The sequence below is a fragment of the Carettochelys insculpta genome, chromosome 22 (genome assembly GCF_033958435.1).
Source record: "Carettochelys insculpta isolate YL-2023 chromosome 22, ASM3395843v1, whole genome shotgun sequence".
Taxonomy (NCBI): domain Eukaryota; kingdom Metazoa; phylum Chordata; order Testudines; family Carettochelyidae; genus Carettochelys; species Carettochelys insculpta.
In genome coordinates this window covers 783,528-804,500 of record NC_134158.1, presented here as the reverse complement: position 1 = coordinate 804,500, position 20,973 = coordinate 783,528, and the positions used below count along the sequence as shown (strand labels likewise).

General features: G+C 56.0%; 2 protein-coding genes and 1 non-coding gene across 4 annotated transcripts; 1 reads left to right on the top strand and 2 right to left on the bottom strand.

Annotated features, from left to right (window-relative positions):
• Positions 1-1,720: 1,720 nt before the first annotated feature.
• LOC142024911 (uncharacterized) lies at positions 1,721-9,927 on the bottom strand. 2 transcript variants are annotated; one of them, XM_075017253.1, is made up of 5 exons: positions 9,698-9,927; positions 7,148-7,321; positions 5,929-6,444; positions 5,622-5,823; positions 1,721-3,376 (listed from the first exon to the last, which is right to left on the bottom strand). In XM_075017253.1, the coding sequence occupies exons 2-5, from the start codon at positions 7,262-7,264 to the stop codon at positions 3,177-3,179; spliced, it is 1,035 nt and encodes a 344-aa protein (XP_074873354.1). In that variant the 5' UTR covers positions 7,265-7,321; positions 9,698-9,927; the 3' UTR covers positions 1,721-3,176. The 2 variants fall into 2 exon arrangements, with proteins under 2 accessions (XP_074873354.1, XP_074873353.1); XM_075017252.1 differs by lacking the exon at positions 1,721-3,376 and having other exon boundaries at positions 5,184-5,823.
• On the bottom strand, positions 2,856-3,046 carry LOC142025393 (U2 spliceosomal RNA). The gene has a single exon (XR_012648664.1). It is a non-coding gene; the product is annotated as a U2 spliceosomal RNA (small nuclear RNA).
• Positions 9,928-11,259: 1,332 nt separating the features above from the next.
• Positions 11,260-19,550, top strand: LOC142024787 (uncharacterized). Its single transcript, XM_075017007.1, has 2 exons — positions 11,260-12,239; positions 17,427-19,550. Exons 1-2 carry the CDS (start codon positions 12,008-12,010, stop codon positions 19,088-19,090), a joined length of 1,896 nt encoding a protein of 631 aa, XP_074873108.1. The 5' UTR covers positions 11,260-12,007; the 3' UTR covers positions 19,091-19,550.
• Positions 19,551-20,973: the final 1,423 nt, after the last annotated feature.

Below are 20,973 nucleotides of genomic sequence, written 5' to 3'. Positions count from 1 at the left end.
ACTCATCGCCCACGACCCAGCCAACACGGAATATGGGGAACGAGGACACGTGACGAGATGACGAACACGATACAGGACTGGGCTAAGTGGAAGCATTGGCTTCCACCCACCTTTTGTACTATTGCTGAAGTTCCACTTCCCTTCCATCTTGGCCAACCATGGAATGAAAAGATGGACCCCAAGTTGGGGAGTGTCGCAACCACTACCTCATGCACTCTTCTGATTCTTGGACCATGCTGCACCTCATGGGTTATGCCCCCGCCCCCCCCACCGGGTACGCAGTTCATCCAGACGAGGCTCCTTTACAAAAGGATCCTGCCTACTTCAAAGTCTCTTTACGCCTATGAGCAGAGGGGAATAATAGCTCCCGTACACCCTGAGGAAGAGGGACGCGAAGGGGATGTGCCCTGCCTCACCCGGCTGCTGCTCCAGGAGTAACGGGGCTCCCCAGCCAGCCCCTTCCGGGGCGCTGAGCTAATGGGGGCGTTGGCCGCTGTGCAGGGAGCTCAGCTGTGCCGGGGCCGGGCCTCCTGGTGGGGGCGAGGAGCTGGGGCTGCTCCCGGGGGTGGGGGACACGTGGCGCCGCTTAGCCCCGCTGAGGGTGAACGCTGCTCTCGGAGGTCACCTGGGGCGACGTTCCCTGCAAGCAGGGCGCTGCGGGACCCAACTGGCCCGAGCCTGCCGCGGTCAGGGGAAAGGCGCCCCAGCCTGGCAGGGACCTGCTGCAGCTGGGGAACCCCCCGGCCCAGGGAAGCCCCCATCAGTCCCAGACCCACTGAGGGCAGGGGAGGGATGCCGATCTCCCAGCCCAGCCCGATGTGGCGCCTCCCCCTGCCTCAGCCTGGGGGCTGTGTTGGGGGGAGGGCTGGGGGGGGGTCCTCTCTGCTGTAGCCCGGGGCCAGCCAGCACCCCAAGCCCTTTAGACCTGGCTCCACCCCAGAGCCCGCATGCCCAGGCAGCACCCTCACCCCCAACCCTCTGCACCAGCCCTGAGCCCCCCTCCCACACCCTGAACCCCTTGGCCTCACCCCCCCCCCCACGCTTTGTCAGACTACTGATATGGAGGGGACTTGTCACATTTCACGAGGGGTGCAGGGAACAAATTCATTTCACAGGTGCCTGGGAAAAGTTAGCAGCAATGCTGAGTCTGAGCCCGGGTTTTACAGAGGAAGCATCAACCCAGCTGGGCCAACATCCCAGTCTTGTTTCCAAGGGGTGACCAACAGCTGGGGGGAGCGGGGGCGGGGAGGGGGACAAGCGGGAGCAGAGCGCATGAGAGAGGGGACTTGCATTTCGCTCAGGGTTAATCCACCCTTGGGACTGCCCTGCCGTGCACTGTAAGAACAACAAGTCCTGGGGCACCTCAGAGACTAACATTCTGGAGCATAAGCTCTCGTGGGCAAAGCCCCGCTTCATCCCAGAGTGCGCCAGCCTTTCTAGGTGGCAATGCGCCCACCGCTCACCTTTTCCCTCTCACTCTACAGGCTCGTCTTCTATTGGCCCAGCCTGCTACTGCTGACTGAGGACTGTTTCTCACCGCCTCTCTCCTTCTCTAGAGTTGCCCACTGCTCACCTTGTAATGATCCGCAGCGCCAAGGGTCTGTCCTGATCCCTTCCTGGAACAGCTGGTGACAGTCTCGCATACGTACAGCATCCATTCTCACTCACACAACAAGGAGCTTTCATTAGCACTGCTACAATCAGTACTGAGACTGAACAGCAAGTTAATTTCAAAACCATCACACTGAATTCAATGTCAGATACAGGTGAACACTACACAGAACTGAAAGAGTTTTATACTACAGGGGTGCAGCTTGCTTGCTTTTAGGCCCTTAATAACGGCCCATGGAAAAACTGCCAACTGTCTTCAGTTGCGTCTCCTCTTTGTCTTAAACCTGCACAATCAAAAACTTTCAATCTGTTCTTATTGGTTAACCAAACCAGGTCTGACCAGGGGGACTGGAACAATTTTTCTCATGGGAGTGCTGATGGAGGGGAGTTGCAGCCCTCTGCTTTCACCAGCCCTGGAGGCCTGCTGACCTAGAGCAGACCTGCCTCTCACAAACACACGGATTCTTTTCTCTGCAAAAAAAAAAAAAAGGGGCAGTCTCTTAGCATTTTGAAGGCTAACAAAATAATTGATGAAGGGGTGAGCTTTTCTGGAATAGACCCAAGTCTTCAGAGCATAAGACTCAATATTTAAGGCACAGACAACCAAAAGTAGTCATCAAGGTTGACTAATCAGAAAAATCGGAATCAAAGTGGGCACATCAGAAGAGCGGTAGGAAGGGGAGAAATCCAGAGTCACATAAAACAAAGTGGCTTTGTCTACACTAGCCCAAAACTTCAAAATGTCCATGCAAATCGCCATTTTGAAGATTACTAATGAGACTCTCTTTAGAATGCGGGGCGGCGGGGTGGGGGGCAGCACTTGGAAATTGCAGCGGCTCGCGCTGCACAGCTGGTCCAGATGTGGAAATCCCCTTATTTTAATTTGCTGATAGGAATAAAGGGGATTTCGAAGTTGCCGGGGTTCTCCTGGAAAAGACCCCCACCTAAACCAGCACCGCAATTGCAAGGTGCCCCAACCATGCCCTTGCTAATGAGGTGCTAAATATGCATTTAACTGCTTTTAGAAATGCTAAACATGTATTTCAGTGTTCGCTTAACAGCTTTTATAATAGGCATTTCTATGGTAATTTCAAAGTTTTGGGCAAATAAAAACCCAACCGGGCCATAAAACCATAAACGATTCTTACAACAAATTTACATACAAAGAACTCTGTTTGTGGTTCAGAAAAACAAAACTTTCAGAGTTGAATTCTATTTTTTTACCAAGAGTATTTCTCCCCGAAGGAAGGTGTACCGTTCCTGGAAGTATTGCAGTATCAGGTTGATGCGCAGAGTGGATGGAGCAAGCCCCTATTCCATCTCCCTGTTCCAAAAATCCATTTAATAAATAGTTCTCAGATAGAGAACATATCAGATATTAAACTGATAAGAACAGATACTACACTTGATCTTACCCAAAAGGCCGAGAAGCGATACAGTTTTGTGAAAATTTTACGCAGCCCACCCATCTGGACACTTTTCCACGTCACGACGAGTCACCCGAATGCAACACATGTGAGCCTTGCAACAAGATTTTTACAGATCGGCAAGTACACCTACTTTCTTCATCCTGCAGCTCCTTTGTAGCTGGTCAAAGCAAAACCTCTCCCACCAGATAATTCAGCTTTAAAACGAGTTGTTCCACCAGACCTGCGAGCTGCCTCTGTGGTGGTTCTTTCGCTGCCTAAGCGATCACATAATCTGCATGAAGCCTGTCCCCTCGCTGCAGCGTGATGACGCCATCGAGCTGTTAACCCTGTATGGACTGCAGAACCAAAACAAAAAGCAGTCAAGTAGCATAAGATCATAAGAATGGCCATACTGGGTCAGACCAAAGGTCCATCCAGCCCAGCATCCCATCTGCCGACGGTGGCCAATGCCAGGTGCCCCAGAGAAGGAGAACAGAAGACAATGATCAAGTGATTTATCTCCTGCCATCCATCTCCTGCCTTTGTTCTGAAGCCTAGGGCACCATACCTTATCCCTGGCTAATAGCCATTTATGGACCTAACCTGCAAAAATTTATCAAGCTCTTTTTTAAACCCTAATAGAGTCCTGGCCTTCACAGCCTCCTCGGGCAAGGAGTTCCACAGGTTGACTGTGCGCTGTGTGAAGAAAAATTTCCTTTTATTAGTTTTGAACCTACTACCCATCAATTTCATTTGGTGTCCCCTAGTTCTTGTATTATGGGAAAAGGTAAATAATTTTTCTATATTCACTTTCTCCACACCATTCATGATTTTATATACCTCTATCATATCGCCCCTCAATCGCCTCTTTTCCAAACTGAAAAGTCCCAGTCTCTCTAGCCTCTCCCCATATGGGACCCATTCCAAGCCCCTAATCATCTTAGTCGCGCTTTTCTGAACCTTTTCTAATGCCAATATATCTTTTCTGAGGTGAGGAGACCACAGCTGCACGCAGTACTCAAGATGTGGGCGTACCATAGTTTTATATAGGGGAAGTATGATATCTTTTGTCTTCTTATCGATCCCTTTTTTAATAATTCCTAACATCCTATTTGCCTTATTAACTGCTGCTGCACACTGCGTGGATGTCTTCAGAGAACTATCCACTATAACTCCAAGATCCCTTTCCTCATCTGTCGTAGCTAAATTTGACCCCATCATGCACTTTAAAGACTAGCAAAATAATTTATTAGGTGAGCTTTGGTGGGACAGACCCACTTCTTCACACCATCAGACCACCGGACCGCAGAACCGGTGTCAACCACACACCTCGGCAGCAACCCCCTGCTCTCATCCACTGCCATCGTCCCTCCCTTAGCAATCACGCTGCTGGGGATTGCCCTGAGGCACAACCCTGTGATTTCAGCTCTGCAAGGCCCAAGCTGCTGCTCTGTGATTTCAGAGAGAGGCTGAAAGCAGCTACTTAACTCCACAGCAATTGGAGAGACTTGAACTGGTTTTCTCCTCCTCCTGGAGGTAACTCGCTTGCAGTTCTCCTCCTTGTTTTGGGCAGCCTGCTGTACCTGCAGTATTATCTGTTGCCTTCTGTCCAGAAAGCCTTCACCTTCTCTGATGGACCTGAGGGTTGGGATTTGTGCCTCAAGTCCTTTCACCTTCTCTTCTAAAATGGCTCCCAGCTTACACTTGGGCCAGAGAAAATCCTTTCTCTCATTCGGGAGGAAGACAAACACGGCACATGCCACGCAGGTCACAACACCAGAGCTCTCCCCAGCCACGTCACTCTCCATTTCTCCCTTGACAGAGATCCCTTATTTGTTTCTAGTGCCGCCTTGGAGGGCACAAGAGAAACCCCGTACAAGAAAGGTGAAAACAGGTGTGTGGCTCCTCCCAAAGGTGAGCTGCTTGTGAGCTGCTCCTGTTCGCTGCTCCTCACAGGAGTCGCTGGGGCTGCCTTCTTTCGGGGCTGCGAGCTGGCTAGGCCCGGCTGAGTTGTGAATGAAAAGCCCCGGGCAGCGCGGAACAGCCCACGTCCTGTGTCCCTCTCCCCGTGGCCAGCCCGGCCCCTCTGCGCACCCCAGCGGCAGACGGCCGTGGAGAGGCAGCTGGTGGCGTGGGAGTTCCCGGCTGAACAAGAGCGCCTCCTGCTGGCACGGCTGGGAGAGCTGGCCCAGGAGATCGGGCCGAGGGGGGAGGAAAATGCCACCCGGCTGGGGGAGAAGATTTCCCGGGCTGGCGCCCTCAACACACAGCTGGAGGGGACGTGTCAGCAGCCGGTGCTGGAGCTGCTGCAGGTGAGAGGGCGCTGGACGTGCCCAGGGCCCTATTAAGGAGGGGACTGAGGTGCCTGAAGCTCCAGGCCCAGAACAATTCAGACAGAATTTTTTCGAGAGACGTTTTGAAGCATATGCTCCAAAATCTGTGTTAGTCTGTAAGGGGCCACCAAGTCCTGGTGCCTTTGGCCTGGTGCACCTATGACACAGGCCTCACAGTCTTCAAAAAGCTTTTCCCGGAGGCAGTGCTTGAGGACAGTGTCGTGAGCGGGTGTGGCATAAACAACAACGCGTACAATCGAACGCAGACCTTTTTTACGCTGATGACATGGGACTGGCTCAGCCAGTTCCATACCAAGCCTCCTTCTAAATTCCTCGTAGCCATCGTCCTTCGCATCATCTTCAGTGGTTTGTATCGGTGTTGAGCAAAACCAAGGTGGATCCATTTCATCTTCGTTCTGACACAACGTCGTCCTGGGGTTTAGGGTCCTCAAGGAAGGCCTTGTCGAGCTCTGGAGAGATTCCCAGAAAGAAAATAATGTACGATCCTGTGGTCTTTTTAGGTTTTTACAAAATCCCATTACACGACCCCCCAACCTCGCTCATTCGTTTCTTACCTCTTTGGCTTCTTTTCCGTTCTCTTCGTCTGACTCCTTCAACCTGCGGCCGCCTTCCTCCGTAGGGGTGGACAAAGAGAGGCCGTCTACCTTGTCGGGCTGCCTCGAGAGCGGTTGGGTTTCGGGGTCGGGTTCCGGTGTATCCGTCAACAAGGGTTGGGCCAAAGGGCTCCCCTCGGCTACCGCCTCCCCCTCGCAGCTGTCGCGGATGCAGCGCTTTCTCCACGTGCGGCGGAGACCCGTCGGCACGTGAACAACGTCCGAACTCTGGCAGGGGTGGTGAAAGTGTCCATCTTCCCGCTCAGCATTTGCACATTTCTGAAACACGCGCTCTTGGAAGAAGATGGCCTCTTTCTGGGGGTAGCGCTGTGCTCCGATTGGTGGAGGGGCGAGTCCTTCGAGGGGTCGCATGACACCCTTTCCTTCCAGTCTCACTTGACCCAGATGTACTCCTACCCCCGAAGGGAACGTCTTCCGGTGACAGGGGGCGGGCCTAAAGGAGTTGGGGAGGAACTTCTGGTGACAGGAAGGAGGGGCAAAAGGGTTAAGGGGGTGGGACTTCTGGTGAAAGGGATGGGCGGAGCTAAAAGGGCTGGGGTGGGGCTTCTGGTGAAAGGGGCGTGGCTAAAAGGAAAAGGGGCGTGGCTAAAGATTGATGGTAGATCCCTTATACTACTAGGACCCATCACCAGGCCTGATAGTTTTGGAGTTTTTTCAATCTATCCTGCCCCAGACCCTTGAAGGCCCTTCTGAAGGGTTAATCCCAGAGCCCTGGGTTTACCAGGCCAACGCTCTAACCACTGACCTCTCCCTCCTCACCACTGTTCCCCTCCAGCGGCAGAATAAAATGTCTATGTGCACCAAAGCCTGTGTGGCTGTGCGCCTGCAATAGAAACACAGGCGGCCAGCGCTGGGTGCTCTGCAAACCAGCTGAGTGGCCCTGAATCTTTCCTGGGCAGCCGCCCAAGCGCTCCGGGGTGGTCATAGAACTGGAAGAGACCTGGAGAGATCCTGGAGCGATTGTAATCCAGGCCCTCTATGGCAGCGCTCTCTGAAACGCTCCCACTTCCACGTGCAGGGCCAGGTGAGCAGGGAGGACTGCAGAGTCTCAGCGCAGGGATGAGAGGATGGTGCCGGGCAGAGAGGTTCACATTCATTAGGAACTGGGGACACTTTTGGAGAAGCGGGAGGCTGTACGGGGGGGATGGGCCCCACCTACCCCAAAACGGAACCAGGCTGCTGGCACTGAACAATGAGATGTCGCAGAGCAGTTTTTAAGCGAAGGGCTGGGGGGAGCTGACGGGTGCAGAGGAGCGTGTGGATTGGACACAGGCATCTCTTACGGGAGGGTCGATAAAAAGGGATTCTCTGTGTTCTGCTCAGGAGGAGAGGGCTGAAGAAGATAAAACGGGTAAAATCAGATGAGAATCAATCGACTGGAAAAGGATCTAATCCATCTGGAAAAGGCAGACAGATCAGAATCACACAATCACAGAATCCGAGGGCTGGAGGGGACCTCAGGAGGTCGTCCAGTCCAGCCCCCTGCCTAAAGCAGGATCAACCCCCCCAGAGCGTCCCCTTTGGGTAGTTGAAGGCTGCTACCAAATCGCTCCCCAGTCTTCTCTTCAGGAAACTAAATAAACCCAAATCCCTCAGCTTCTCCTCATAGGTCATGTGCTCCAGCCCCTTCATCCCCCTCCTTCCCCAGAGGGCAAAGAAGCAGGTCTGGGTGTTCAAAGGGACATCAGTGCCTGAGTCCCACTGGGTGGCTCTCCAGTGGGAGCACAGAGCTCCATGGCCAGAAATCCAGTTGGGTCGTGTCCCTTCCCTTGCAAGGGGCGGCCGGGGCATGAGGGGCCTGCCAGGGCTGGAGAGCAGGCAGGGGCAGGTGGGAGACAGCGCTGCTTCCCCAGCTCAGCTCAAGCTACTCACGACTCCCCCCCTGTGCCTCAGTTTACCCTGAGGGGTTCCGTAGAGGCAAACCCGGCCCATGGGGTGCCTGTGCTGGGGAAGGCAGCTCTTGTTGTCTGTCACAGGCCTCGGGGAGCTGAGGCAGGCGACATTTTGACACACGTTGGCCGCTCAAGGGGAAGTTTCCCCCTCACTTGCTCTGAGGCAGCTTGTTGGAGCTGTGGGGCAGCCCAATGGGCTGCAGTAACCCCCATGCTCCTTGGTGTATCTCGAGTATGCTCACGATAGTGGCATGAAGCCCCTCTCGGTGAATTATCCGGACTGCCCAGGTCCCCGGGTTGCTGGGAACGTGTCCTCACTCACCAAGGGAAACCGAGGCGCAGAGTGACAGGGAAGTGAGGGAGAGCAGGCCAGAGCTCAAACCACTCGACCCCACTGCCCTCCCAGAGCTGAGAAGAGAACCCAGGAGTCCTGGTGCCCAGCCCTGCCCCTGCTTCAACTGCGAGATCTCCCTCTGCTCCTACAATAATCTACCCATGAGATGTCACCCTCCTTTGGGAGATGGAAATAGACACCCCGCCCCTCCCAACCCCGCTGCACTGCCCCTCGCCCCACCCCCATCCTAAAGCCAGCCTCTGAACCAGGCACCCATTTCACAGCCCCATACACTGAGCCCTGCACGGCCCTTCCTGCGCAGCCCAGCCCCCTGGTCACTCACTCATGGGCACAGGACACGTGGCAGTGCCGGAAAGCTCCCCGCAGGCAGCGGCTGGGTCCCAGCCCAGCCCGGCCCCGGTGCAGCGCAGGGCGGCGGTGGCAGCGGGACGGGCCGCGCCGTTGTGGCCGCGCCCCCCGGCCCTGGTGCTGTGCGGTGCGGCCCCGGGGAGGCGGCGCTGGGCGCCCCGGGGCTGCACCGGGAACACGTGACGTGCACGTGGCGGGTGTGTAGCAGGTGTGACAGTGTCACACGGACGGGCGGGGCGGGGAGGGGCAGGACACCGCACACACCCGCTGCAGGGCCGGGCCGGGCGCGGGTGACAACAGCCCTGTCCCGCCCTCTGAGCTCGCGGGGGGGCGGGGCTCACCCCCAGGGGACTGTCCCCCCCGTGGGGCTCTCGGGCGGGGCTCAGCTCAGGCCGCAGTGGGTGGGGGAGGGGGAACAGACCCAGCCCCAGGGGAGGCGCGCGGGGGGCACTTCTGGGTACCCCGCCCTGCCGGGCGCGTCCGGAGTGCTGGGTTCGCGAGCGGGGCCCCACGTGTGGGTGCAGCTGCCCCCGGCCGGGCCGAATGGGGAGGAGGGGTGTGGTACGGCCGCGCGCGGCCTCTCCGGGGGTGGGGGCGGTTCTGTGCTGTCTCCTGGGCGCTAAACGCTCCTGCCGGGGGGGCGCTGCGGGGGGGGCGGGGTGCGGCGCCATCGCCCCGGCCCAGGTGACAGCGACCTCCCCGCGCCCGGCTGCTGCCTCCCCCCGAGTCCCGCCCCCCTCCGCCGCCTCTGGGGCCTCTGCGAGCTTCGCGGTCCCCCCAGCTCCGGCCCTGGGGGGAGAATCCGGCCCTGGCTGGGTGTGTGGGACCGTAGCTCCCAGCTCCGACTGTCCCTGAAATCAGCCTCTCTAGCCTCAGTCTCTGTGACCTTGGAGGACTCCCATGTCCCCAGCCCCCGACTCAGCTCTGTGACCCTGGAAGCCCCTTCCCCTCCCTCCCTGCAGCCCCAGGGGCAGGAGGGGGAGAGAGATGAGTTCCTGGGGCTGCAGGAGGGGCCCTGAGAGGCAGATGTGGGGCTGGGCAGGGGCAGAACTAACAGAGAGGCTGCTGCGGGGACCCCCCTTTAAATTCTCCTCCACCCCACCTATTCATGTACCTGACCAGGCAGGTCTTTGCCACCAAAGCTCCTGCTCCAAATTGTCTCTTAGTCTCTGAGGTGCCCAGGACGGTGCCTGTTGTCTTCTAGTCACCAGCACAACCAGGTCCCACAAGGGGCCGGGCGGGAATCGCACACACGGAAATTCCGGCAACGCCGCGGCCGGACAAGCCCCCCACAAGCTCCCAGCTGGGAAAGGAAATGACTAGAAATCACAGGAGTCCCGGAGCTCCCACCCCCCAAACCTGTCCTGAGCCCGGCCCCGCCCACAGCCTGTGTCCCCACCCAGAGCTCTCACAGCCCCGCCCCCAAACCTGTCCTCAGCCCGGCCCCGCCCACAGCCTGTGTCCCCACCCAGATCTCTCACAGCCCCGCCCCCAAACCTGTCCTAGCCCGGCCCCGCCCACAGCCTGTGTCCCCACCCAGAGCTCTCACAGCCCCGCCCCTAAACCTGTCCCGAGCCCGGGCTCGCGGCGCCAGCAAAAGGGTCCCTCCGGGGATTGAGCAGCGGCTGAGAAGAAGGCGGACTCTTGTGTGTAATGGCCAATAGCAAGACAGGTTACGGTTTTTTGGCCAATGAGGAAACGGGATTTGCTCGCTCTAGCCAATGGCCGTGAGGATTGCCTGGATTGACCTTCTTGTCACAGAGAGCGGGAACAGAACGGGCGACCAATGGCAGGGAGGACTGAGAAGAACTGGTCAAATTCGGAAGGGGATTGGTTATCCTACTGACCAATGGCGATGGAGGACGCAGGAGGACAGCCAATGGCGGAGCGGAGTGGGGCGGGGCAATCCGAAGGCGCGCGGGACTGGTCTGCAGCCTACGACGCTGGTTGAGGTGAGGCGCTGCCGCAGTCCTGGGGGTGTCGGTTGGGCCCCAGGGCCGAGCCCGCGCGGGGTGAGGGAGGGGCTGGGCGGGGCGGGGCGGGGCGGGGCCATTCACCGCCGGAGGCGCTGCTGAGGGACTCGCCGGGCGGGGGGTGCGTGGGGGGGGGGGGCTGTGGTGAGGAGAGAAAAACGCCCCTCCCCCCTCCCAGTGCGGTGCGCCCCGCCCTCCCCCATGGCGGCGGAGCCCGAGGCCGGTCTGGTTCCCGCCTCTCCCGGGGGGCGGGGCCGGGGGGTTTGTTCTCGCACCCGCGCGCGGCCCCCCCGAGAACGTTCCTGGCGGCGCTGGAGCGGCGCTGCCCCTCCCCCCCGGCCGGTCCCACCCGCAGCGACCCCCCCCCCCCCCCCCCCCCCGCTATTGCCGCTCTGACCTGACCTAGCCCAGCCCCAGCGGGACCAGCCGCCGCCCCGCCCCGCCCCCACGTGCCCCGGGGGTAGCAGCGACACCAGGTCCGGTCCCAACTTTCGCCCGGGAGCCGGGGGGTTTCTCCCCCGTCCATCGTTCCCCCTCTGCTCTGTCTGCTGAAAACGTCACTTCCCTTCCCCCGGCGCCGCCCTCACCGCGGCCCTGGCCCCGCCCCCGCGCTCAGCCCGGCCGGCGCAGCCCCTGCGGGAGGCGAGCGGTGGGGGCGGGGTCCGGGGGAGCCGCGCTGGGACTCGCCGGCCGCGTGTGCGGCTCCGGCAGCGGAGGGGTTAACCGGGGTCCGGCGGGAACGTCCTGCGACCGCTCCGCCGGGTCACGCGCTGCCGCCGCCCGGAGCCCCCCGAGCCCCCCCGCAGGGAGCCGCCGCCAGGAGAGGGGGGGCCCAGCTGGGCCGGGCCGGGAACTGACTCCGCCCCCCCCCCGTTTGTCTCTCGGACTGTCCGTGCGGGCCCCCCCCGCCGCGCCAGCGCCTCCGCCTGGTCCCCGGCCGGGCCGCTCAGTTCTCCTGTCGCCCGGGGAGGGGGGCGGAGGCGGCCGGGGGGGCTGTGACTCGGGGCCGGTTTTCGCTCCTGGCTCCACTCGCACCTCCAGGCGGAGTCTCTGGGCGGTGCCCGCGGGCTCTGCACCTCGCAGGGACCAGTGGGTGCTGGGGGCTCTGTGCTCGGTTCTCCCCCAGCTCCCTTGTTTTCGCCCCAGGGCCTCTGCACCCCCCTGGTTTCCTTCTCCGTTGTCCCTCTCAGTAATTTGGGGTCCTGAGTCCATTGCACCCCCCCACCACAGGGGAATCCACGTGATGTTTCCGTGGGACACACTCCAGCGCGCAGCAGTGCTGGACCTTAGGCCGTGTTCAGAGAGAAATGAGGACGGATTTGGGATCTGACTTGTGCGAGGTGGTTCTGTGAAACTCGAGCATTTCCCCAAATGTCCGTGTGCAGCACGTCCGCCCCAGGGAGCGAGTGTGGGGAGCCCGGGGCACAGAGCGGCTTCCAGCCCCGTCTGAAATGTCTCCATTGCCCTTCTCCCTTGCCAGGCACAGAGCACCCACGTCTGCTTCCAGAGCAGTCCCAGCCCTGCGGCGACAGAGTGAGGACATGGCGGTGGCGGCAGAGCCGGTGACCTTGGAGGAGGTGGCTGTGTGTTTCTCGGAGGAGGAATGGGGGCTGCTGGCCCCGGGGCAGAGAGCCCTCTACAGGGAGGTGATGCAGGAGAATTACCAGACCGTGCGCTGGCTGGGTGAGGAGTCCTGTCCCCGGGGGTGTCAGAGGCTGCGTGGGCTCCGCAGCGGCTGGGTTGGCTTTGGTTCAGGGTCCCTCCCTGCCCCTTTCCCCAGCGTCAGGAGTGTCAGTCCCAGGAATCACTGGCTCCAATGTGAGAGACCGTCCCCTCCACGACCCCTCCCAGGGGAAGCAGGTTCAGGGACAGGGCAGTGGTGCTGCTCTTCCCACAACCCAGGTCTCCATGTGCTTCCCCACCATCTGCCTTGGCTGCAGGTGTGAGTGGAGGGGGACAGGGGAAGAAACGGCAGGTACGAGACCTGTGGGTCTGGGTCAGGCTGCTCTTCGTGCCTGCAGGGCACCCCTGGGGCCAGCGTGCTGCACCACTGCTGGCTCTTACCGTTTGGGGGCAGTTCTTGAACAATCAAACACAGACTCCCAGACAGACACACCAGCTCTCCCATGTACAGTAGTTTGCTTTCTCAGTAGTCACTGGTGGGTACCAGACACAGAGCAAACTGGTTATGAGTAACGTGTGCCCCAGTTTGGATGCAATGTCACTCCCCGTAGGTCTCATAACACACCTCATCCAGCGTCCTTGGCCTGCATTGATATTGGGGGGTTTAGAAGATGGTTGGGAGGTGCCCAGCTAGGTCATGTGACACCTGGTGGGGCCAAACCTGGGCAGTGAGTTGTAAAACTGTGAAGGCAAAAGTGCAGCTAGAATCTCAGCAGGAGGTTGTGGGGGAGGCGGAGACGGGGGCTGTAACTAACCCCCTCTAGCCGCACTTCTGCCATTCTCCTTCCCGCACCGAGGGAAACGCGCCAGGTGCGGCTGGAAAGTGAGTCAGCAACAAGCCCGTGATGCAGGAGGAAAGTGGTAAACCACACAGAGAAGCTGCTGCTGGCAGAGTAGAACAGAGGCAGTCGAGGGGGAGCCCAACTGCAACAACAGCCACATCCTCCAGAGAGCAGCACAGCCACACACCGCCATGGCTGGCTGCAGGAGCAGCAGCTCTTGTGGGTCGCTGGCAGGGCCCACCCAGTCACAGGCAGGCAGGGGTCGCAGAGCAGGAGCCTGGGCAGTGTCTGAAGCAGCCAGCCCAGGACTCACCTCACTGCTCAGACAACTTCCTCTGCCTCCTGCTGGTTCAAGTAGCGCATCAGAGCCAAAGAGCTGGAGGAACCAGGCCCCAGCCAGGAGCTTTGTGGACAGAGCCTTTGGGAAGCCAGAGCTCTGCCAGAGCCTTTCTCCACAAGTTACAGTGACGTGCCATGTGGCAGCTGCAGTCTGAGCCCTGCCTGGGGGCCTCGGTTTTGGCCCTGCCAGCCCTCACAGAGCTCACGTTTTAAGTCAAGCAAAAACACAGAAGTCCAGTGGCACCTTAAAAACTAACAGATTTTCTGGAGCATCAGCTTTTGTGGGCAAAGGCCGAATTCGTCAGGTGCCTGGTGCAGAATTTCCAGAGGCCAGTAGAAATATACAGGCACAAGAAAAGGAGGGAGTCCCAGTCAAGAAGAAGGCTGGAGTTTATGAGAGCAATTCAGTCATGGAGGATATGGCCCACTTCCAGCAGCTGATGGGGTGGTGTGAACAGCCAGAGCAGAGAAACTGCTTTTGCACTTGGCCAGCCCTTCCTGGTCTGTGTTCAATCCTAAATGGATGGTGTCACATTTGCAAATGAATTGTAGCTCTGAAGTTGCTCTTTGAGGTCTGCTTTCGACATTTTCACGTTGCAGGATGGCTACTTTTAAATCTGCTCCTGAGCATCCCGGGAGGTTTTGTATGTTACCGTTCCTGGTATCTGATTTGCATCCATTTATTCTTTGACATGGAGACTGTCCAGTTTAGATGTGCAGGCGAATAAGCTCCACTGGTTAAAATAAAATTAGAATATAAGTGGAGATACACATTTCCTAGAACTGCAGGGGACCTCGAGAGATCATCTAGTCCAGTCCCCTGCCCTCTTGCCAGGACCAAGCATCATCCCTGGCATCTGTTTGCCCCAATCCCTAAATGGTCTCGTCAAGGATTGAACTCTCAGCCCTGGGTTAAGCAGGTGTGGTGGTGTCATTGGTGGGTAGAGATGGCACGGAGGTTTGTGCAAGGGTGTGGTTTGTGATTTAGAGTGTTGTGGTTTATAGTTGCTGGTGAGGATTTGTTTCAGGTTGGTGGGCTGGCTGTAGGCGAGGACAGCCCTGCCTCCCAAGGTCTGTGAGAGTGAAGGATCGTTGTCCAGGATGGGTTGTAGGTCCCTGATGGTGCACTGGAGAGGCTTTAGTTGGGGGCTGTAGCTGATGGCCAGTGGTGTTCTGTTGTTTTCTTTGCTGGGCCTGTATTGTAGCAGGTGGCTTCTGGGTACACATCTGGCTCTGTCAGTCTGTTTCTTCACTTCCTTAGGTGGGTATTGTAGTTTCAGGAGAGCCTGGTAAAGGTCTTGAAGGTGTTTGTCTCTGTCTGAGGGATTGAAGCAAACGTGGTTGTACCTTTAGTGCTTGGCTCTAAGTGGCTCTCTGGAGTGTGTGGGTGCCTGGGTTTGGGGGTTCTGGGCCTGGGTTTGTCTGTTTGTTTGGTGTTTGGAGTGCTGAGCTGTCTGTGTGTTTGTTTGAAAGGCAACGTGCTCAGGCTGGCCATGTGCTCAGGCTGCGTGCCGAGTGGCTGAGCGATAGTCGGAGGGAGGGGCTCTCTCAGGTAGGCCAGAGCTCTAAAGCCCTGCTGGCAAGCGACCAGGGAGCATGCGAACAGGAGGGAGTTTTGAGAGGGGAGTTTAGCGGGGGAAGCTTAGAGGGAGCTAGTTACTACTTTAGGTGTAAGAGGCAGCATCATCCCCAACTGCTGGCTGGAGCTGAGGGACCTGCTGCAGCATGAGGAGCTGGGGGGTGAGATTGAGGGATGTCAGTGGTGGGCAAGTGGTTTGGGGGCGTCTGGTACAGGTGCGAGGATGGCAGCACCCACGGAGGCTGCTTGCTTTCCAGGTCAGCCATAAAAATGTTGGATACTGTGGGGCCAGGCAGGTGCCCATTGCAGTGCCACTGATTTGAACATATAAATTGTCCTCAAATCTGAAGTACTTGTGGGTAAGGAGAAAGTCACAAAGCTCCACCACCACTTGTGCTGTGGCATCATCAGGGAAACTGTTCCTAACAGCTTGAAGTCCATCTTCACGTGGGTATTTTGTGTAAGGGACCTCTACATCCATGGTGACCAGGATGGTGGTTTCAGGAAGATCACCAGTGCCTAACAGTTTCCTGAGGAAGTTGGTGGTGTTTCAAAGATAGCTCGGAGTGCTGGTAACATAAGGTCTGAGTCGAGAGTCCCCATAGCTGGACAAGGCTGCAATGAGAGTGCCAATGCCTGAGCTGATGGTGCCTCCAGAATGTCCAGATTTATGGATCTTGGGGCTCTGGGGGTGTGTCTGTGCAGATCTGTTCCTGCGCTTTTGTCAGGAGTGTCTTGAGCAGACGGTGCAGTTTCTGTGCGTGCTGCTCAGTGGGATCAGAGGACAGTAGCCTGTAGAAGGTGGTATTGGAGAGCTGCCTGGGGGTCTCCTTTTCATGGTCTGACCTATTCATGATGACAACAGCAGCTCCTTTGTTGGCCTCTTGGATGACAACGCCAGAGCTGTTTCTGAGGCTGTGGGTGACATTGCATTCCGCACTGCTGAGGTCGTGGGACAAGCGATGTCGCTTTGCCACAATTTCTGCCTCTGCACAGAAGCGCAAGCGCTCTAGGTATAGATCCAGTCTGTCATTTTGATTGCCAGGAAGGATTCCATGCAGAATTCTTCTTCTTGTACTCTAGGTGTGATGGTGCCTGTAGGGCTGTTCTGAGTCTTGTTGAAAGTGCTCCTGGAAAGTATTCCTGGCAAAATTGGGGTGGGGTTCCAGATCCCCACAGAACTGTGTCATGTTTGTGGGGGTGGTGGGGCACAAAGAGAGTCCCCGAGATAGGACAGACTCCTCTGCCAGGCTGAGTGTGGAGTTGGATAGATTGACAATGTTGCCGTGTGAGTTACGGGTACCACTACTGTGGCCCCAAGCAGCAAGTCAGAGGTTAGAGAGTTTACAGTCCTGTAGAGAAGAGCAGTGTGTGTTGTAACTCTCCTGTCTCCTTTCAGTAAAGTCCAGCCACCTGGGCGTTTATGTGGGAGGCTGTTTTTTTGGAGAGGCTCCAGACTTGAGAGCTCCTTGTGATGTTTCACTATTTGCTGCACAGGATGCTGAACAGGTGGTTCCTCAGGTCTGTGGGAGTGTGTGACCAATCTCTCGACACAGTCCCTGCAGTGTGTCGGTTGCAGTGAGTTTTTCCACCTTCAGCCCATTGGGTGGGACGTCCATCCATTTGCACTTGGCAAGGAAGATGTTGTCTGTATCTGTGCAAGTTTTCTCATGGGTTTGATGGATTCCCACTCCACGTGGCTAAATTCGGGGCCTGCCTGGTGCCAGGCCTTGGGTGTAGCTGTGTTAGTTTTATCCACAAAAACAACACCAAATCGAGCGTCTTGTTTGAGCTGAGTGGTCCTGTCCTGCCCTGGGATGTGGGGGTTGGAACAGGTCAAGAGGAAGGCTGAGTTGTACCCTAGAGAGTGCAGCAGAGCACTCGGCTCCCCCAGGAATGAGCTGGGCCATTCCCGAGGCAGGGGTGAGGCACCTGTACCCCAGGTGAGTGTGACATGGGATCTTGTACCATCCAGAGCCCAGCCTGTGCCAGGTGGGGTAGGAGCCTCTCTGGGTGGGCAGCTCAGATCCTGGGGCTGGAAGAAGTAATGGCCTGGACCTTGCTGAACAAGATCAGCACTTGGTTAATTGCTCCCCAAGCAGAATTTCCAGTTCCCAAAGCTGATGTGATCTCCTGGGTGGAGTGAGGGGAGGAGCTGGAGGGTCCCAGATCTCCAGGGCTCTGAGAAAGGGGGGAGATCATCAGCGCCCCCCACACAGGTGAGCAGTCAGCTTAAGTGACTCAGAAACCGATTTCCGTGTCCTCCTAGATGTCACTTGGGGCTTTTCATCCAGACTGACTGAGCCTTCAGCCTGTCATCAGCTCCAGCCAGAGGGTGGGGGCAGGGCTGGGGTCCCTCCTCTGGGGAAGGGTTGTGAGGATGGAGGAGCAGCTCAGTTCATGTTATTTCAATCTTTCCATCAGCCGTTGGCTACATTTCCCCTTCAGAGTTTTCCTTTCAGCTGTTTGGTTCTCTCTGTGTCCCAGCAGGTGAGGTGATGCTGCTCAAGAACCTGGAGGAGAATCTTCAGCTGGAAGAACCAGTGCAAGTGGCGTCCTGTGGGATGTTCCTGGGAAGGTCTGACGGTCGTGTTTCACAGAGTCCTGAGCACAGAGAGACCTGTGAGAGTCAGCGTAGCCCAGAAAGGCAGCAGGGAAACCATGCAGGGGAGGGGCAGGATAACTCCAGCCATGGGAGCAGAGGTGTGAAAAACACTCAAGAGAGCAGACAACAGAAAACCTGTGGGAAAAGCTTCAGTCTTAACAGTCGTTGTAGCATCGACACAGGAGAGAAGCCCAATATCTGCTCTGACTGTGGGAGAAGCTTCCAGCTGCGCTCAGGTCTTATTTATCACCAGAGAACCCACACTGGAGAGAAACCCTTCCACTGCTCTGAGTGTGGGAAATGCTTCTCATGCTCCTCAAGTCTTAAAAGTCATTGCAGAATCCACACAGGAGAGACACCTTACAACTGCTCTGACTGTGGGAAAAGGTTCAGACAGAGGTCAAACCTTGTTACACATAGGAGAACCCACACAGGAGAGAAACTCTTCCACTGCTCTGAGTGTGGGAAATGCTTTCGGCGACACTCACACCTTCTCACTCATCAGGTAATTCACAGCGGAGCGAAATCTTATCACTGCACTGCCTGTGGGAAAAGCTTCAGCAGGAGTGCAAACCTGGTCAGACATCAGAGTATCCACAGAGAGGAGAAACCCTTCAACTGCTCTGAGTGCGGGAGATGGTTCAGTGACGTTTCCGGCCTTGATAAACATATGAGAATCCACACCCGGGGAAAACCCTTTCTCTGCTCTGACTGCGGGAAAAGCTTCAGTCAACGCTCATATCTGGCTGATCATCAGAAAACCCACACCGGGGACAAACCCTTCCACTGCTCTGACTGTGGCAAAAGCTTCTTGCGGCCTTCAAAACTTAAAAGTCATTGCAGAATCCACACAGGAGAGACACCCTATAACTGCCCTGACTGTGGGAAAAGGTTCAGACATAGGTCAAACCTTGTTAAGCATAGGAGAATCCACACAGGAGAGAAACCCTTCAACTGCTCTGACTGTGGGAAAAGCTTCTCATGCTCCTCAAGTCTTAAAAGTCATTGCAGAATCCATACGGGAGAGAGACCTTATAGCTGCCCTGACTGCGGGAGAAGTTTCCAGCTGCGCTCAGGTCTCATTGATCATCAGAGAACCCACACTGGAGAGAAACCCTTCCACTGCTCTGACTGTGGGAAACGCTTCTCATGCTCCTCAACTCTTAGAAGTCACTACAGAATCCACACAGGAGAGAGACCTTATAGCTGCCCTGACTGTGGGAAAAGGTTCAGACAGACGTCAAGCTTTGTTACTCATAGGAGAAGCCACACAAGAGAGAAACCCTTCCACTGCTCTGAGTGTGGGAAAAGCTTTTGTCATCTCTCAAGTCTTATTTATCATCAGAGAACCCACACTGGAGAGAAACCCTTTGACTGCACTTACTGCCAGAAAAGCTTCAGTTGGCATTCCCTCCTTGTTGTACATCAGAGAACCCACACAGGAGAGAAACCCTTCACCTGCTCCAACTGTGGGAAAAGCTTTTCTCGGCGCTCCAATCTTATTCGTCATCAGAGAACCCACACTGGAGAGAAACCTTTCAGCTGATCTGACTGTGGGAAAACCTTTTGTCAGCGCTAAAATCTAACCGATCAGAGGAACTTTCCAGCTGTTTTGTCTGTGCGGGAACATTCGCACATTGTCAATCGTCAGAGAGCTCACACAAGAGAATAACCCGCTGACTGCACTCAGGTGGGTAACCTGTGGCTACTTGGATGTGATTGATCATCAGAGAATTCACACAGGAGAGAAATCTGGTAACTCTCTCTTTTTTGCTATTTTTGAAGCTGGGCCACAGGGAAAAAAAGTCAGTGAGAACCCCATGAACTTACACGCTACTTCTCAAGGGTGTGGTGTTACGGAGCCGTTCAAGTAACTAAGAAAAAGTCGACTTGTTCCCTACGTTAACCCCTGCTCCTTCATAAAAGAAGTAGACACACTGGAGTTTGTTCAGGACCTGAACTTGATTAATTTTTGGTGTCTTTTTTTAATTAAATAAACTGAAAATGCTTCACTTGAGTTGTTGCTCTCGGGTGTGTCTAGAGAGGAGGGGTCAGTGCATGGGGACACTGGGGAGAGACCATTGTCCTAGCCCACTGTCACCGCAGCAGCTTTGGGCCCAGGTGAGAAGCACCTCTGCTTGGCTGCTGCAGCTCCAGCAGGTACACCCAGGGGAGTGGTGTATGTCCCTCGCCTGGGGTAGGGCCAGGGTCATCGGTCCTCTGCACTGCCCAGCCGGAGAGGAATGCAGCAAATGTGCACTTTCTCCTCACTCCCTGATGGAGGGGAACAGCCAGCCGTGTCCCTGTATGAACTTAGGGGGGAGGGAGCTGCAGCTGTCCCCAAGGGCACCTGGGGGGTGGGATGCTCATGGCTGGGATAGTCCTGTGTGTGGGAGAGGGGGCATCCCCAGCCAACCCCTTTCTCATGTGGTGGTCGTCTCTCTTCTGTGTGGTCCCCTGAGAAGCCATCCCGGTGCAGCCCATCCATTCCCTGGCACACCCACACCCCAGCCTGGCTCTAAGTTGTTCATCAATGATCTAGAAAATGAGGTAAGCAGTGAGGTGGCAAAGTTTGCAGATGACACCAAGTTGTTCAGGACAGTCAAAAGCAAAAGGGATTGTGAAGAACTACAAAAAGATCTCAGCAAACTGAGTGATTGGGCAGCAAAATGGCAAATGAAATTTAATGTGGGTAAGTGTAAGGTAATGCATGTTGGAAAAAATAACCCAAATTACACGTACTACATGATGGGGTCAAATTTAGCTACGACAGATGAGGAAAGGGATCTTGGAGTTATAGTGGATAGTTCTCTGAAGACATCCACGCAGTGTGCAGCGGCAGTTAGTAAGGCAAATAGGATGTTAGGAATTATTAAAAAAGGGATCGATAATAAGACAAAAGATATCATACTTCCCCTATATAAAACTATGGTACGCCCACATCTTGAGTACTGCGTGCAGCTGTGGTCTCCTCACCTCAAAAAAGATATATTGGCATTAGAAAAGGTTCAGAAAAGGGCGACTAAGATGATTAGGGGCTTGGAACGGGTCCCATATGGGGAGAGGCTAGAGAGACTGGGACTTTTCAGTTTGGAAAAGAGGCGATTGAGGGGCGATATGATAGAGGTATATAAAATCATGAATGGTGTGGAGAAAGTGAATATAGAAAAATTATTTACCTTTTCCCATAATACAAGAACTAGGGGACACCAAATGAAATTGATGGGTAGTAGGTTCAAAACTAATAAAAGGAAATTTTTCTTCACACAGCGCACAGGCAACCTGTGGAACTCCTTGCCCGAGGAGGCTGTGAAGGCCAGGACTCTATTAGGGTTTAAAAAAGAGCTTGATAAATTTTTGCAGGTTAGGTCCATAAATGGCTATTAGCCAGGGATAAAGTATGGTGCCCTAGCCTTCAGAACAAGGGCA